General features: G+C 42.2%; 1 protein-coding gene across 2 annotated transcripts in view; it reads left to right on the top strand.

Annotated features, from left to right (window-relative positions):
- The window catches only part of LOC147121204 (proteasome activator complex subunit 4-like), a 187,606-nt gene extending 178,093 nt beyond the window's left edge, over nt 1-9,513 (top strand). For both annotated transcript variants that reach the window (XM_085981336.1, XM_085981335.1), the window contains 2 exons: nt 3,636-3,774; nt 8,512-9,513. In XM_085981336.1, the coding sequence (XP_085837462.1) occupies nt 3,636-3,770 (135 nt within the window). In that variant the 3' untranslated portion in view covers nt 3,771-3,774; nt 8,512-9,513. The remainder of the gene's footprint in view (nt 1-3,635; nt 3,775-8,511) is intronic.
- The last annotated feature ends 5,671 nt before the right edge of the window (nt 9,514-15,184 follow it).

Raw genomic sequence — 15,184 nt, 5'->3', positions numbered from 1 at the left:
CACAGCATGTTTTGTGCAGCCTGACCCGCCTGGTATTCCTTCACGTCAGATATGGAAACCCATTTGCTGGGTGACAAAAATAAATTTAGAACAATTAGCGCAATGGCTCATGAAAACCTAAATGACAGCATAAAAAAAATAACAAGAATGAAGAAAAATGGTTCAGCATTGACTGAAATATACCTTTTCTATACCATTATCTTACAACCCGGGTTTCCATTTCACATGGGTGTGAATTAGAAAAGCCAACCTGCATGCCAGAACTTTGGGTAATGGTGAGCAAGAAGTTCCCATATCCAAATTAATGCTTAAATAAAGATTCATCAGAATTCTTCAAAGAATTCCAATAAGCTTGATTTGCTGTTTTTAAATCGGCATTAGTTTGGAATTAATGGCTTAATATTATAATTAAATTGACTTGAATTGTTACCTTTAACAAGGCCATCTCTGATTCCTTCCTCATCTGTCACACCATCCACATCTCCCTGCCCACACTCTCTACACATGGAAAACTCTTTTCCACCCTTACTGCAGCTCTCTCACCAACACGCTCCTGATTTCCCCACTCTCTGCTCTGGCTCTCTGTGACCCATACAGCTTCTGTTGACCTGTGCAACAGCAACCTTTGTTCTGTCTTTGACACATTTGTTTCTACTGACTCTTTCATGGTCTCCTGGTACAGTTCCCAACTCGAGATCTTTGTGTCCGAGGCCTTCAGTATTCAGTGCACCTGCTGCAAGACTGGCCTGGCTGTCCACTGTCCATCCCAGACACTTCAATGACCAGCTGCCTCCTTTGACTCTCCCACCCCTTCCATTCTCACTTTCAACATTAAATACAATGACCGTAAGGACGTCATCATCTTGAGGATTGAAACTAGCTGCACAATTGACGGCTACCACCACCTTCGCCCCCACCCCATAGATTATCCCTCACCTATTCCTAACTCTGTAATGCTCTATCTTTTTTCAGCCCCAGCGCTCGCCATCTTTTCTGAGACCCACCTCCTGCTCCTTTGATTCCCTCCAATCCAACTTTTGACCACTCGACTACCTTTCCTTTCCCCATGCTTACCGACATCAAAACGACTTTCTTTGCACTGGCACCACTCCCCTGCCCTTCAAAACTATCATCGGCTTTCTACTCAACAAAAAAACCCTGACGCTTAATCGCTGCATCACCTCCAACTACCACCCATACTCTAACCATTGTTTCCTTTCCAAGATCGAGCAAACAATTGGCACCCTGCTCATTTCTCCCACAATTACCAGTTCAAATCCCTTCAGCTGGTTTCCACCATGCCCACATCACTGAGATAATGGTGGTCAAAGTCACCAGTGATATCTTGTGTGACTGCAGTCATGGCATATTATTTCTCCTAACTTTTCCATGGTTTCTGACGTGGTCAGCCATTCCATCCTGTTCCACCTTCTCTCCTCTGTAGTCTGCTTCAACTGGAATGCCCATGATTGGTTCCACGACTACTTGTCCTAGTTTAGCCACCATATCTTCAGTAATATCTTGTCCTACCACAAATAGTTCCATCCTTGGACCTCTCATTTTTATTACTTATTGCCCCTTGGCACGGGGTCAATTTCCTATGTGCACTCTTGACATTGAGCTCCATCTCTCCACAACTGCGTTGATCTCAGACATCATGATGTGAGTGAGACAGAACTTCCTCCATTTGAACATTAGGAAGACCAAAGTCATTTTATTTAGCTCAGACCAAAAAAAGTCTATAATCTTTTCCTGCCTCTAGCCCCCTACCCAGACTGTGTGCAGCCTTAGTGCCCTGTTTGGCACGAGTTGAGTTTCAAAACCCATATCTTATCCGTCGTCAAGACCGATTCCTTCCAACTCCCAATATTATTGTTCGCTGCCTCACGCCCACTGCTTCTGAAACCCTATTCCACACTTTTCTAACTTCCATGCTTGGTTTCTCCAGTGCCCTCTTTGCTGAGCTCTTTGCCTAAGCAGCTCTTCTGAAACTCGGTGCATCACTTGCTTCTTATAACACAAACTTCCCAGAATGTTCTCTTAATCAGTAAGGAAAGGATTAGAGCAGGAATGTGCAGCACCTCTGGTTGGAAAAACGCAGATTTGATACTGCACTCTTTTCTACAGATCACTGCTGGAATTTGCTGGAGCAGACCATCTCTTGCCGTGTTCGATTAGTTAAGATTTTTCCTGCATCTATCAGCTCAAAACAAAATTGCCCCATGAGTGCCACCAAAATGGCACGGTGGCATAGTGGTTAGCACTGTTGCCTCACAGCGCCAGGGACCCGGGTTCAAATCTGGCCTCGGGCGACTGTCTGTGTGGAGTTTGCACATTCTCCCTGTGTCTGCGTGGGTTTCCTCCGGGTGCTCCGGTTTCCTCCCACAGTCCAAAGATGTGCGGGTTAGGTTGATTTGGCTATGATAAATTGACCCTTAGTGTTAGGGGATTAAATACGTGGGGTTACGGGGATAGGGTGGGATATGTGTCGGTGCAGGCTCGATGGGTCGAAATGGCCTCTATCTGCACTCTGGGGATTCTGGATTCTGGAGTTGCTGGAAGTGCGAGCTGATAACTGATTGTGAGTGCAAGAGGGCATCTGGGACTTTGGTGAACGACGGGACAAGCAGTGTATCTCCTTAACCAATGAGATTTAAGGATTGAGAAATAAGCACAGGAAAGACTGAGAAGGAGGGTGAATTAGAGAAAGAGAGAAATGGAGAGGGAAAGAAAGATTGAATTAAAGGAGAGAAAAAAGAGACCGAGGAAAAGTAAGAATTTAAAATAAAATTTGACATTTTTAAAATCTCCAACAACAGTTCACTACCTGAAAGAATGAGATGCCATACTTTTAATTGTTCACTTTCTGGGCCAGAGAGGCTGATTAGCAGTCATTAACAATTATCATGTACAGGTAGACTACCTTTTATCCGAACTTCCGAAAACCGAAACCCTCTAAAAACCGAAGGTTTTTTCGTTCAGCGTAAGTCGTGCGCACGACATGACCAGAGTGACGCACGACTTACGCTGAGCAGAGGGTCAGCGTAAGTCGTGTGCACGACCCCCCGCGGACCGGCCCCCACCGACGACCCCCCCCCCCCCCCCCCGACGACCCACCCCCGACAAATTTCCCAGTCTTATAAAATACCTTCCGAAATCCGAAATTTTCCGAAAACCGAAACACGGCTGGTCCCGAGGTTTTCGGATAAAGGATAGTCTACCTGTAGTTATAAGGGTACTTATGCTATTAATTATTAGACTTGAGTTTCTGTGGCATGTTTAATGGGAATTTAATGTGCAAATGCAGCAACTTAATGAAACTCATGGGAGGTTAAGGGCGAGATGTCGTTTTCACGAAGCGAGGGGCCAGCAAATGGTCCAGCAAATTTTGATGATTCGCAATTCACAGGGTATCTCTTCCTTGCCATAAGCTGTTGGCCGATTTGCTCATTAATAATGGAGCGCGTCGTTCAGATGTTGTTATTTTTTCAGCAAATTCTGGCCCATTTATTGTTTTTCAATGACTGCATAGATTGAGATATTTGCTGATTCATTTTTGGTTTACTTTGTTCATAGGAATCTACATTTATATATTCTTATACTAAGGTGTTTTAAAATTCTGTTTTGTCTGACAGCTGACTGTGAAGAAAACATTATCTAATTTCCGAAGAACTCACCACGATAACTGGCAAGAACATAAACAGCAGTTCACAGATGATCAGTTAGTGATTCTTGCAGACCTCCTTGTGTCACCATGTTATTATGCCTGAGGAGGTATAACAGCTATTGAAATCAAATATTTACAAAATACAATATTTGTCTTGTCCTGTTATCACCTTTTAGTTTATTGCTGATACACAGTAGATTGCAAATAAGAAAGTGCTGAGTTTTTTGGAGGGAGTGGGTTGGATTTCAAGATTGTATTGTGGATATTCCTGTGTATTGTGCTGAGTTTGGGAGCATTGCGATGCCATATTACATTTGGAGTAACAGTTGGTCTGGAGTGTGGCACGGCTCTAACATAATGAAGATGCTTTGATATAAAACTATAAAAGCTGAGCTGAAGCGATTTTACTTAAGTCACCTGAACTCCAAAGTTGTGTTGCAAAGCACAATTTAAATTGGTGTAACTGTTAAATTATATAGCCTGCATATGTTTTGTAAAATGATTTACTTGTGCTGGGGAGATGATGTCTGTCACTGAATACTGGACGTTACAAATGCCAGTGGATGAAGGCAAGATTTAATTGATGCATGAATTATGACTCCATTTTAGGATTTGTAGCTTTCTTTGTATGATTTTTGTGTTGACTTCCCCTTTCCTCCTCTCCCCAAACTGATTACTGTTTGAATTCTGTCTTGGAATAGATCATTAGTTAAATTACTTTTGCCTATACTGGGAAAGTAATTATTTTTTCAACTTTTTTAACGAGTGCTCCCAGGTCAGGTATCATGTGCATTAGTTGTAGGGTAGAGTTTCCTCTGTAAGGTTCTGGAATAGAGGAGGTAAGGCTACTTTCAGTACAGAGAAATCTCCCCCACCCTCTTTTTGAGTTAACAAGACATCTCCAACCTACTGAATAATATTGTCACTTATAGAGCATTTTTGGCTTCACTGACGCCCCCAAATTTTAGGGGCTAAATCTGTGATGATTACAACAGTGATGTGCATGTGAGCCAACATTTTTCATTGGCTTGAGGACATTTCTGTAAATGCGAAAATCACAAATGACTGGATACTTTTTTTTAAATTTTGTTTATGGGATCTGGGCATCGCTGGCAGGGCCAGCATTTATTGGCCATCCCTAATTGTCCTTGAGAAGGTGGTGGTGAGCCACCGCCTTGAACCGCTGCAGTCCGTGTGGTGAAGGTACTGCCACAGTGCTGTTAGGGAGGGAGTTCCGGGATTTTGACCCAGTGACAATGAAGGATCGGCGATATACTTCTAAGTCAGGATGGTGTGTGACTTGGAGGGGAACTTGCAGGTGGTGGTGTTCCCATGCACCTGCTGCCCTTGTCCTTCTAGGTGGAAGAGGTCGCGGGTTTGGGAGGTGCTGCCAAAGAAGCCTTGGCGAGTTGCTGCAGTGCATCTTGTAGATGGTACACACTGCAGCCATGGTACACCGGTGGTGGAGGGAGTGAATGTTTAAGGTGGTGGATGGGGTGCCAATCAAGCGGGCTGCTTTGTCCTGGATGGTGTTGAGCTTCTTGAGTGTTGTTGGAGCTGCACTCATCCAGGCAAGTGGAGAGTATTCCATCACACTCCTGACTTGTGCCTTGTAGATGGTGGAAAGTCTTTGGGGAGTCGGGAGGTGAGACACTCTCCGCAGAATACCTAGCCTCTGACCTGCTCTTGTTTCACAGTATTTATGTGGCTGGTCCAGTTAAGTTTCTGGTCAATTGTGACCCCCCCAGGATGTTGATGGTGGGGGATTTGGCGATGATAATGCCGTTGAATGTCAAGGGACGGTGGTTAGACTCTCGCTTGTTGGAGATAGTCATTGCCTGGCACTTCTGTGGCGTGAATGTTACCTGCCACTTATCAGCCCAAGCCTGTATACTCTTGTTTTCCAAGATTGTGCATCACTGGATCAGCTTCCAAAGCATGTGTTTGCATTAAAATCAATAAAACACTATTTATTTGTGTAGGTTGCCTCTGTAACCTGTGTCATGGCAGTGGCTCAAGAGGGCAGTGAAGACTTAAAAATGTTGGTCTCCATGAAACTTAAAATACATGACAAAATTAAGGATATTTACTGATAGGTTGGAGAGGTGTGAGCTGTACTTTGTACAGAAAGACAAATTAGAGAGGTGTACATTAACAATAAAATCATAATTGTAGGAGATTTTCATTTTCCAAAAATAGACTGGGATAGGGAATTTTTTGTGGTGAGGAAAGGGAGGTTCCTTTTTAGTGCTCAGTCAATATATTTCTGCTCCTACAAGGAAGGAAGCATTACTTGACCAGATTTTAGGTAATGAAGGAGATAAAGGAGAGGATCATCGGGAAAATGGTGACCACAATGTAATTAGGTTCCATGCAAAATAGAAAGAAAAAATGGTACAGACGCGGATACTTGACTGGCAAAATAAAACAAATTATAATTAAATAAAAAGGGATCGTGCTCAGATTAAATGGAAAGAAAATTGCCAAATACATCAACAATGAGAAATATTTGAACAGGAGATGGCAAAGGTACAAATTAAGTATATTCCTGTAAAGAAAAAGAGAAAAATGGTGTCATGATATTAAGTCAAATTCAGTACAAAAAAAGTATGTAGCAGATAATAAAGAAAGCTAGGACAAATATAAAGAGTATATAGGAAAGCTAGAGAAATGGTGATCAGAAAGTTGAGAAGATGTATGAGAACCAACTAGTCTTTTTAAAAATAAAATAAAAGCAGTAAAATTACTTTTTATAGGTACATTAATAGCAAGAGGATAGACGAGTTAGGGTGGACCACTAAGAGATGAAAGGATGTAGGCCTGTAATGCAGTGTGAGGCAAAGAAATAAATAAGTACTTGTCACACGGTTCACAGAGGAGGTGGGTATTGAGATTGTAAAACTACTAGAGATGGGGGTACAACAGTTAGTGGAGGATATAACCAAAAAAAGGTACTAAAGATGTTACTCAAGTTTAAGATAGATAAATCACTGGGACCTGATGATTTACGTCCAAGTATCCTGAGGGTAGCTAAACTAGAATTAGCAGAGGCTCTGATTGTAATTTTCCAGAAGTCTGTGGAAAGGAAAATTCTACCAGAGAATGGGATGATGGTAAATGCGATGACCCTTTCCAAAAAAAAAAGAGATGGGATAAACCAGGAAATTATAAGTTAACTAGTCTTTCTTTGATTTCTAATGGGCATGTTATCCTTAAACAAACTTATAGAATTCTTTGAAGAGATAACTGGATGATAAATAAAAGTAATGCAATGGGTGTGGGTTATATGGATTTTAAAAAATTATTGATATGGTACCAGATAAGAGACCATGCAAAGAGAATTGTACTTGAAGTTGAAGCAAATGTGGCCACATGACTATGGTTGGAGGGAAGAACAGAGGATTATGGGTAAAGGGAGCGCTTCTTAGACTTCAAAGTTGTGCCTGTGCGTGTTTTCAAATTCCTCTGTGGCCTCGCCCCTCCCTATCTCCGTAACCTTCTCTAGCCCTACAACCCTCAGATATCTGCACCCCTCCAATTCTGGCCTCTTGCACATCCACCATTGGCAGCTGTGCCTTCAGCTGCCGAGGCGCTAAGCTCTGGAATTCCTTCCCTAAACATCTCTGCGCCTCCACCTCGCTTTCCTCCTTAAAACCTACCCCTTTGACCAAGCTTTTGGCCATCTGCCCTAATATCTCATGTGGCTCGGTGTCAAATTTTGTTTGATAAAGCTCCTGTGAAATGCCACGGGATTTTATTACTACATTAAAGGTGCTATATAAATGCAAATTGTTGCTGTTTTTGAGTAATGTTTCACAGGAGAGCACTGATCATTACCATATACACAAGTAATCTCTATTTGGCAATATCACACTTTGCTGATGACACCAAATGGGAAGGGGGTGGGAATGGAAAATTGTGATGAGGACTATGAATAACTGCAGGAGAACATCGATAGGCCAGCAGGATGGACAGACAAGTGGCAGATGCAGTTTAATGTGTAGAGCACTGAAGTAATACCTTTTTGGAATTAAGAATAGGGGAACAAAGTACACCTTAAATGGTAAGATTTTAAATAGAGCAGATACATTCAAGGTGGCAGTACAAATAGATAAGGCCATAAAAAAGGAAACACGATGCTTGGTTTTGTGTCTAAAGACAAAGGAAGTATTGTTGAGCTTGGGCAAGATCTTGGGCTACATTGGAGTATTGTGTGCAGCTTTGGGCACCCCCTTGTAGGAAGGATGGAAAAGATGCCATGTTGATTCACTAGGATGTTACCAGGGGTGAGGATTCCAGTTATGAAGGAAGACTGAGAAGTTGGTCCTTTTTCATTAGAGTTGAGAAAGTTGAGGGGTGACCTGATAGAGGCAGCCATTCTGCACTGATCCTGTGGATTTACCCTTCACCCTTTCTTTGCTCCCTGGTCTTCACTGTTCTTTGTTTTTGGGTTTCAAACCCACTGTTTCTCCTTTGCTGGTCCACTGGTGCAAACTGTTAACACCATGAGCACTGCACACCTCCGTTGAACCCCGGAATCAACCGCTGCTGGCTCATGCAAAAAACAAAATCCTGCGGATGCTGGAAATCTGAAATAAAAACAGAAAATGCTGGAAATACTCAGCAGGTCAGGCAGCATCTGAGGAGAGAGAAACAGAGTTGACGTTTCAAGTCGATGACGAAAGGTGGAGGAACATGTTGAGTGGGAAATAAAGGGGGAGAGGAGACGAGAGCAAACATTGTATTTCTGCTCCAACTTTAAGCCTGATCTGGTTGTCTTTGACATTTGGAATCGGACCAATTTAGATCTCACCACATTTTTCCCTTTTTCTTCTCCTATACAGTAGTTCTGTTGACACTAATGGAAAGGAGTGTTGGTGCTACCACTAATGAACGATGGAGAACATTTGTTTTGTACATATGCCTGAGAATCCCATTAACCGTATAAACCTTCTGAAGACCCAAGAAGCTGCAAATACTAATTTTTGTTCCCTTAAAGATATGCAGATTTTTTCCAGTCTAAATACATAGAAATTCACAGAACAGCAGAAATTGTGTATGTATGTAAATGTGTTTAGTAGAATTTTCACTTTAAGTTTCTAATATATAGACAGTTTTTTGCTTACTTACAGAAATATTGTAATTAAACAAAAATCACTCTGCTGAATTTGTAAAATTCTTGTACAGTTTTTGCTTGAAACATCCTCAATTTCTTGAACGCTCTTACAACAGCTCCTCTGGCTATTTAATTGACATATTTCATAACTGTTATATGTAGAGCTGTAAAAGAAATGTAAAAACTGTAGAGACAGGAGACGAGCTAATACATTTGTACAAAATGTAATCTTTAAAGATGTGCTGTGATATTTGTTGTTGAATTTCATTTGTAGATGCAATGGTGTGAACTTAATAGTGGTTTTGTCTTCAGATCATGTGCTTTACTCATGGTTCTAGGGTTTATGCTTTCAAGAAAATGCATTTTAGCCCTCAGTTTTGCTAAACTTTACAAAGTTTATCATGCTGCTGGTCTTGGTTGTATTTACAATAATTTTAATGTGTCTCAATGTCTTCACTCTTTTTATCCAATTCTGTTACCTTTATTTGCTTTCTCCAATTGCTAAGCATTTGTTATAATATATGATGTGGCAGCATCAAATGTACTATCCTTTGTTGAACAATTAGTATGATGATAAACCATGGGTAAATGGTCAGATCATATTACTGTGTGAGTACTCATGATAGCATGTCAAAGACTTAACCACTATATAGGATAGTGCCAAAAAGGAGTGGTTTTAGATGTACTATTTGGTTATTTTAAATCCAATAAATGGATTGTTTGTAACAAATTTGCATTGTTTTGTGAGAATGTGTGTGTGTGTGTCTTTAAAAAAAAAAAAAAAAAGTATATATATATATCAGTACAAATTCTGTAGGAAGACTAAATGCTTCCTTATTTCTTCAATTGTCACATGATTAGGAAAATCACTCCGGAAGACATTTCAGTCAAATGATCTCTTTTGCCTTGGCCATTCACACTCATCCCCAGCCCTGCTGATTCACGGCCTTGACGCGATTCTAGCCTCAGATTTTTTCCCCCTTTGGTTCAGTGCATAGGGCTGTACCTGTACGTGAATATAATCATGTATTCAGTTGTTGCAGAGTATATCCTCATTTTATCAGATGGATAGTTGGTAGAGACCAATGAGAGGCTCCATTGTCTGCTTACAGTGATCCCCTCCAATACAGTATTTTTGGGAGACAACCTGATGATTCTCAGACTCTCCATATTCCATGTGATGAGTTTTGCATGTTGCTGGCAATTCGGTCAGAGGTACGCTATGGTCAGGAACGCTTGGGGTTCTGCTCCATCTAATTTGGGGTTCTGAAAAACATTGGGGTACTACCCTGGATCTCAATGGGTGTCGGCAGTCTGTTCAGTCGCAGGCCATTGTAACCAAGCCTCTTCCTCTTCTCACCCGATGCTTACACGTAGCCATTTCCAGGTGATGTCATTGGATAGCAATTAGCAATGGAAGTACAGATCAATTTTCACCTACAGCCACTCTGTCCAGAGACTACTTAATTTAGCATGGACAGGGGTTTGAACCCGGAGCCTTCCTAGTCAATATGGTGGAGCTACTAACTAGAAAAAGTAATGAGCAATTGGGGAGCCTTTGATGACAGAAAAAAGCTATTTCTAATTGCTTTTTCTGGGTAAACATTGAAGCAGTAATTTGTACACCATTCTCAATCCTTTTTAGTGGCAATGATCATAATTAAATCAAAATTAATCTTGAAAATTGACCTTTGGTTTTTTTCAGATCTGCAATAAAAGGGGTTCACATTTTTTAAAAGTCAATCCAATATGATTGTGTTTTCTCATATTCCTCTCATTTTGGGTTCCTATGCTGCACACTATTCCCTACCACAGAGACAACCTAGTCTACTTATGCTGAATTAATGAGCACTGATTGGTACAATATAGGTTGAAATCCCATCCACATTTCCCATTCTGTGAATCAGCATCTGGCCTCTGCTCAAGATCGATCTTCCTCTCCATAACATCTGTCTGAGGCTGAACCACGCTGTTTGCAACCTTGGTGTCATATTTGACCCTGAAATAAGCTTCCGACCACATATCCGCAGCATAACTAAGACCACCTATTTCCACCTTCGTAACATTGCCTGTCTCCGCCCTTGCCTCAGCTCATCCACTGCTGAAACCCTCATCCATGCCTTTGTTACCTCTAGACTTGACTATTCCAACGCACTTCTGGCTGGCCTCCCTCGTTCTACCCTACGTAAACATGAGGTCAGCCAAAACTCCGCTGCCCGTGTCCTAACTCGCACCAAGTCCTGTTCACCCAACACCCCTGTGCTCGCTGACCTATATTGGCTCTCGGTTAAGCAACGCTTCGATTTCAAAATTCTCATCCTTGTTTTCAAATCCCTCCATGGCCTCACCCCTTCTTATCTCTATAATCTCCAGCCCCACAACGCGCCCCCTCCCCCGAGATATTTGCACTCCTCCAATTCCGCCCTCTTGAGCATCCCTGATTATAATTGCTTAACCATTGGTGGCCGTGCCTTCTGTTGCCTAGGCCCTAACCTCTGGAATTCCCTCCCTAAACCTCTCCGCCTCTCAACCTCTCTTTCCTCCTTTAAGACGCTCCTTAAAACCTACCTCTTTGACCAAGCTTTTGGCCATCTGCCCTAATTTCTCCTTACGTGGCTCGGTGTCAAATTTTTTGTCTTATAATATTCCTTTGAAACACCTTGGGACGTTTTACTAATTTAAAGGCGCTATGTAAGTACTGGTGGTGGTTGTTGTTCCTCCCTCCCTCCCTCCATTCATGCACACAGTATTCCACCTGAATTTCTGTGGAGGTTGTAGATGCCAACTCTTTAGTGCATAAAAATACAGCTTTTCATGCCATCAAAATTCACTTGGAAAACAAGTGGAAATCCTCACACCAAGTACTAAACATTACTGTGTAAGATCTTAATGATCTCTCAGTTCTTGGACAAGACACCAATAGGCAGCAGCCAGTATGTTTAAGCAATAGATCAAGATTTATTAAGCATACAGCGTAATATACTTAATATTAGGCAATATTTTTAACGAGTAGCTCGCAGCCCTTGGTCTCTGGAACCTCTCGGACACAGATGATGTTGTCTTAAGTCTGTTCCTCTGTTCTTGCAGTACGTCTGTGTAAAGTAGTTCTTTGAGTATCGAGGTTTTAACCCTTTTATCAACAGTTCTTTTGGCCAGTGTCCATATATGGTCTTTAACAAAATCACCTTTTATAATTGGTTCTAATGGTCAAAATACCATTGTCACTCAGACTAAGGTAGCATCCTGCCTTTCCAGTATTTTTCCACCAACTTTGCCATGCTCAGTGTTATCTTGTTTATAGTTTTACACCCCATTGTAATTTACTTTATCTCTTTCATTCATCTCTTCCCTGGTACAAGGCCTTTATACCAAGGGCCCATATCAGCGCTGTTTCACTAGTCTTGAGGTATCCAAACTATCTCACTTTAATCTACCAGATAAATACCTTATCTCCATGATCTCTCTCATTTTATGTCCTTATACTAATTTCTTTTTTAAATATCATTGCAATTAGTTTTGGTAAGCAAATTCTAATTTCTACTAAGCATCATATGTTTTTTTAGCAATTTAACCTTCACTCGCAGTCTGTGGCTGTTTGTTATCAAAACTGCTTTTGACTGTCCTTCGAAGCTGCATTTTGAACAAGTCTTAGCTTTTTAGTTACCCAGGAGTAATTATGGGTAATATTATTTGGTCAATGGCTAACTTGAAGTTATACATATATGATTCTCATCTACTAAATATCCCTAAATATCAGCCTTTCGTCCAACTGTCTAGACTTAACTGCAAAAATGACTTCCTGTTTGGAAAATAAACCTTAAGTGTAATTCTGAGGTACCGATCTGGAAGTGCTCTCCTCCATTCTAAGTGAGAATCCACTGGTAAGTGGAGGATAACAAACAAGAAAAGATTCTTCCTTGGGATGTTTTCTACATTAAAGGCACTACATAAAAGCAAATTTGTTGGATTGCTACAGTTGGCAATAAAGCATCAGTGAATATCCAATATTGGTTCTTTTTCCTCCTATTGTAAGTAACATTCCTTCCAACCAGACAGTACCTCTTGTCTATACTGCTGGATTGGAACTGTTCTTTCCAGGAGAAAGCTCTACACATGCATGGTTACATTGTAGTTGCACTTGTGGTGTCAAATGCAATCAGTGAAAGACAACCTCTTTCAGGGGATCTTGCACCACTTCTCTCCAGAATCAGTTGGGCCTGATCCTGGATCTATACTGCAACTTTAGCATTGCTGCGAAGTGAAAAGCACTTTGACTAAGCGTAAAGTTGCAGTATAAATGCACGCTTAAAATAATGTATTTCAGATCATTTATTTTGCCCCAGCTTTGAACCCTGCTCTGTACTGAGTTAATTTATCTCGGGCAATGCTGGCTACAAATAGCTTGAGTCTGCAGGCTGGGAGGGGGAAATTCAGCCAGGGTGCCGCATAAAAGGTTACTGCACAAGAGCTCACGGTGTTGGGGGTAATATATTAAACTGGAGAGAGGATTGGCTAACTGACAGAAAACAAAGAGTTGGAATAAATGGGTAATTTTCAGGTTGGCAAACTGTAACTAGTGGGGTGCCACAGGGATTTGTGCTGGGGCCTCAATATTACAATCAATATTAATGAATTGGATGAAGAGACCGAGTGTACTGTTGCCAAATTTGCTGATGATACAAAGGTAGGTGGGAAAGCAAGTTGTGAGGAGTACACAGAGTCTACAGAGGGATATAGATAGGTTAAGTGAGTGGGCAACAATTTGGCAGATGGAGTATAATGTGGGACAATGTGAGGTTATCCACTTTGGTAGGAAGAATAAAAAAGCAAATTATTATTTAAATGGAGAGAGACTACGGAAAGCTGCAGTACAGAGGGATCTGGGTGTCCTCGTACATGTAACACAAAGGGGGAGAAATTTGGTATCGCCCCGTTTCGGGCGTAATTATCGACCGGGCGCAAAGTTTAGCGGCTGGCGCTAATTATCGCCTCTGACTGCAAACTTGGCGTCTATCGCCCCTGGAGGTGATTGAAGCACTAAATCAGGCGCTACCTCAGAGCGCTGGCGAAGCTTGTGATGTCAGTCAGCAATGGAACACAAATACACTGGCACCTGCCAGTTCTTAAAGGGGAGGGTCGATCTTGCTCTCCATCCACACCCTGCTCATTGCAGCCTTGAATCTCAGCCTGGAGAGACCTGTACATCAAATCTGCTGGAAAGAACAATGGAGAGGCCCAGGGAAAGAGCTCAGAGTGCAGCCCCCATAGTCTCTTCTAAATCGATGCAGGTTCAATTTGATTTGACCTTCCTTGCAAAGTATTGTTCAGTACCCAAAACTCCACACAGCGTTGAATCTCTCCAGAAGTCAGTCTCAGTCTCAGTCTCTCTCTCTCTCTCACAGAATACGTGGTTCAAAAATGTCACTGACAAAAAAAGGCAGGAAGCGGTCGCCTTTAAATAGCTCTCCCCCAGTCCCTTCCCGACTGCAAAATGCTCCCCTTAATCTGTCATTGCTAGCGGTAAGGCAGGGGGCGCCACTTAATATCTGGTCCGGGGCATTGCACACTCGACTGACGTCATGATCTGCGGGCGCAGGAGATCGTGGCGGTAGTGTTTAGCGCCGCCGTAAAATGTCTGGTCAATTTCGCAAACGGCGCAAACATTGCCACGCACGGGCGCTTTGCTTTGCGCCCCATTAGCGCCAACGGGAGGCGCAAAGCAACTGAATTTTTCCCCAAAAAAGTTAGCATGCAGGTACAGCAAGTAATTAGGGAGGCAAATGGAATATTGCCCTTTATTGTAAGTGGGATGGGGTATAAAAGTAGGGAAGTTTTGCTAAACTGTACAGGGCATTGGTGAGACCACACCTGGAGTACTACGTACAGTTTTGGTCTCATTTAAGGAAGGATATACTTGCATTGGAGGCAGTTCAGAGAAGGTTCACTAGGTTAATTCCTGAGTTGAAGGGGTTGTCTTATGAGGGCAGGTTGGGCCTATACTCATTGGATTTTAGAAGAATGAGAGGTGATCTTATTGAAACATATAAGATTCTGAGGGGGCTTGACGGGGTAGATGCAGGGAGGATGTTTCCCCCCGTGGGGGAATCTAGAACTAGGGGGCATGGTCTCAGAATAAGGGGTCGCCCATTTAGAGTCATAGAGTTATACAGCACAGAAAGAGGCCCTTCGGCCCATCGTGTCTGCGCCGGCCATCAAGCCCTGTCTAATCTAATCCCATTTTCCAGCATTTGGTCCGTAGCCTTGTATGCTATGGCATTTCAAGTGCTCATCCAAATGCTTCTTGAATGTTGTGAGGGTTCCTGCCTCTACCACCCTTTCAGACAGTGAGTTCCAGATTCCAACCACCCTCTGGGTGAAAAACCTCCTGCCCCTTACCTTGA

The sequence above is a fragment of the Somniosus microcephalus genome, chromosome 3 (assembly GCF_052327205.1).
Source record: "Somniosus microcephalus isolate GS21.2 chromosome 3, FLI_Smic_1.0, whole genome shotgun sequence".
NCBI lineage: Eukaryota > Metazoa > Chordata > Chondrichthyes > Squaliformes > Somniosidae > Somniosus > Somniosus microcephalus.
This window is presented reverse-complemented; position numbering and strand designations above follow the sequence as displayed.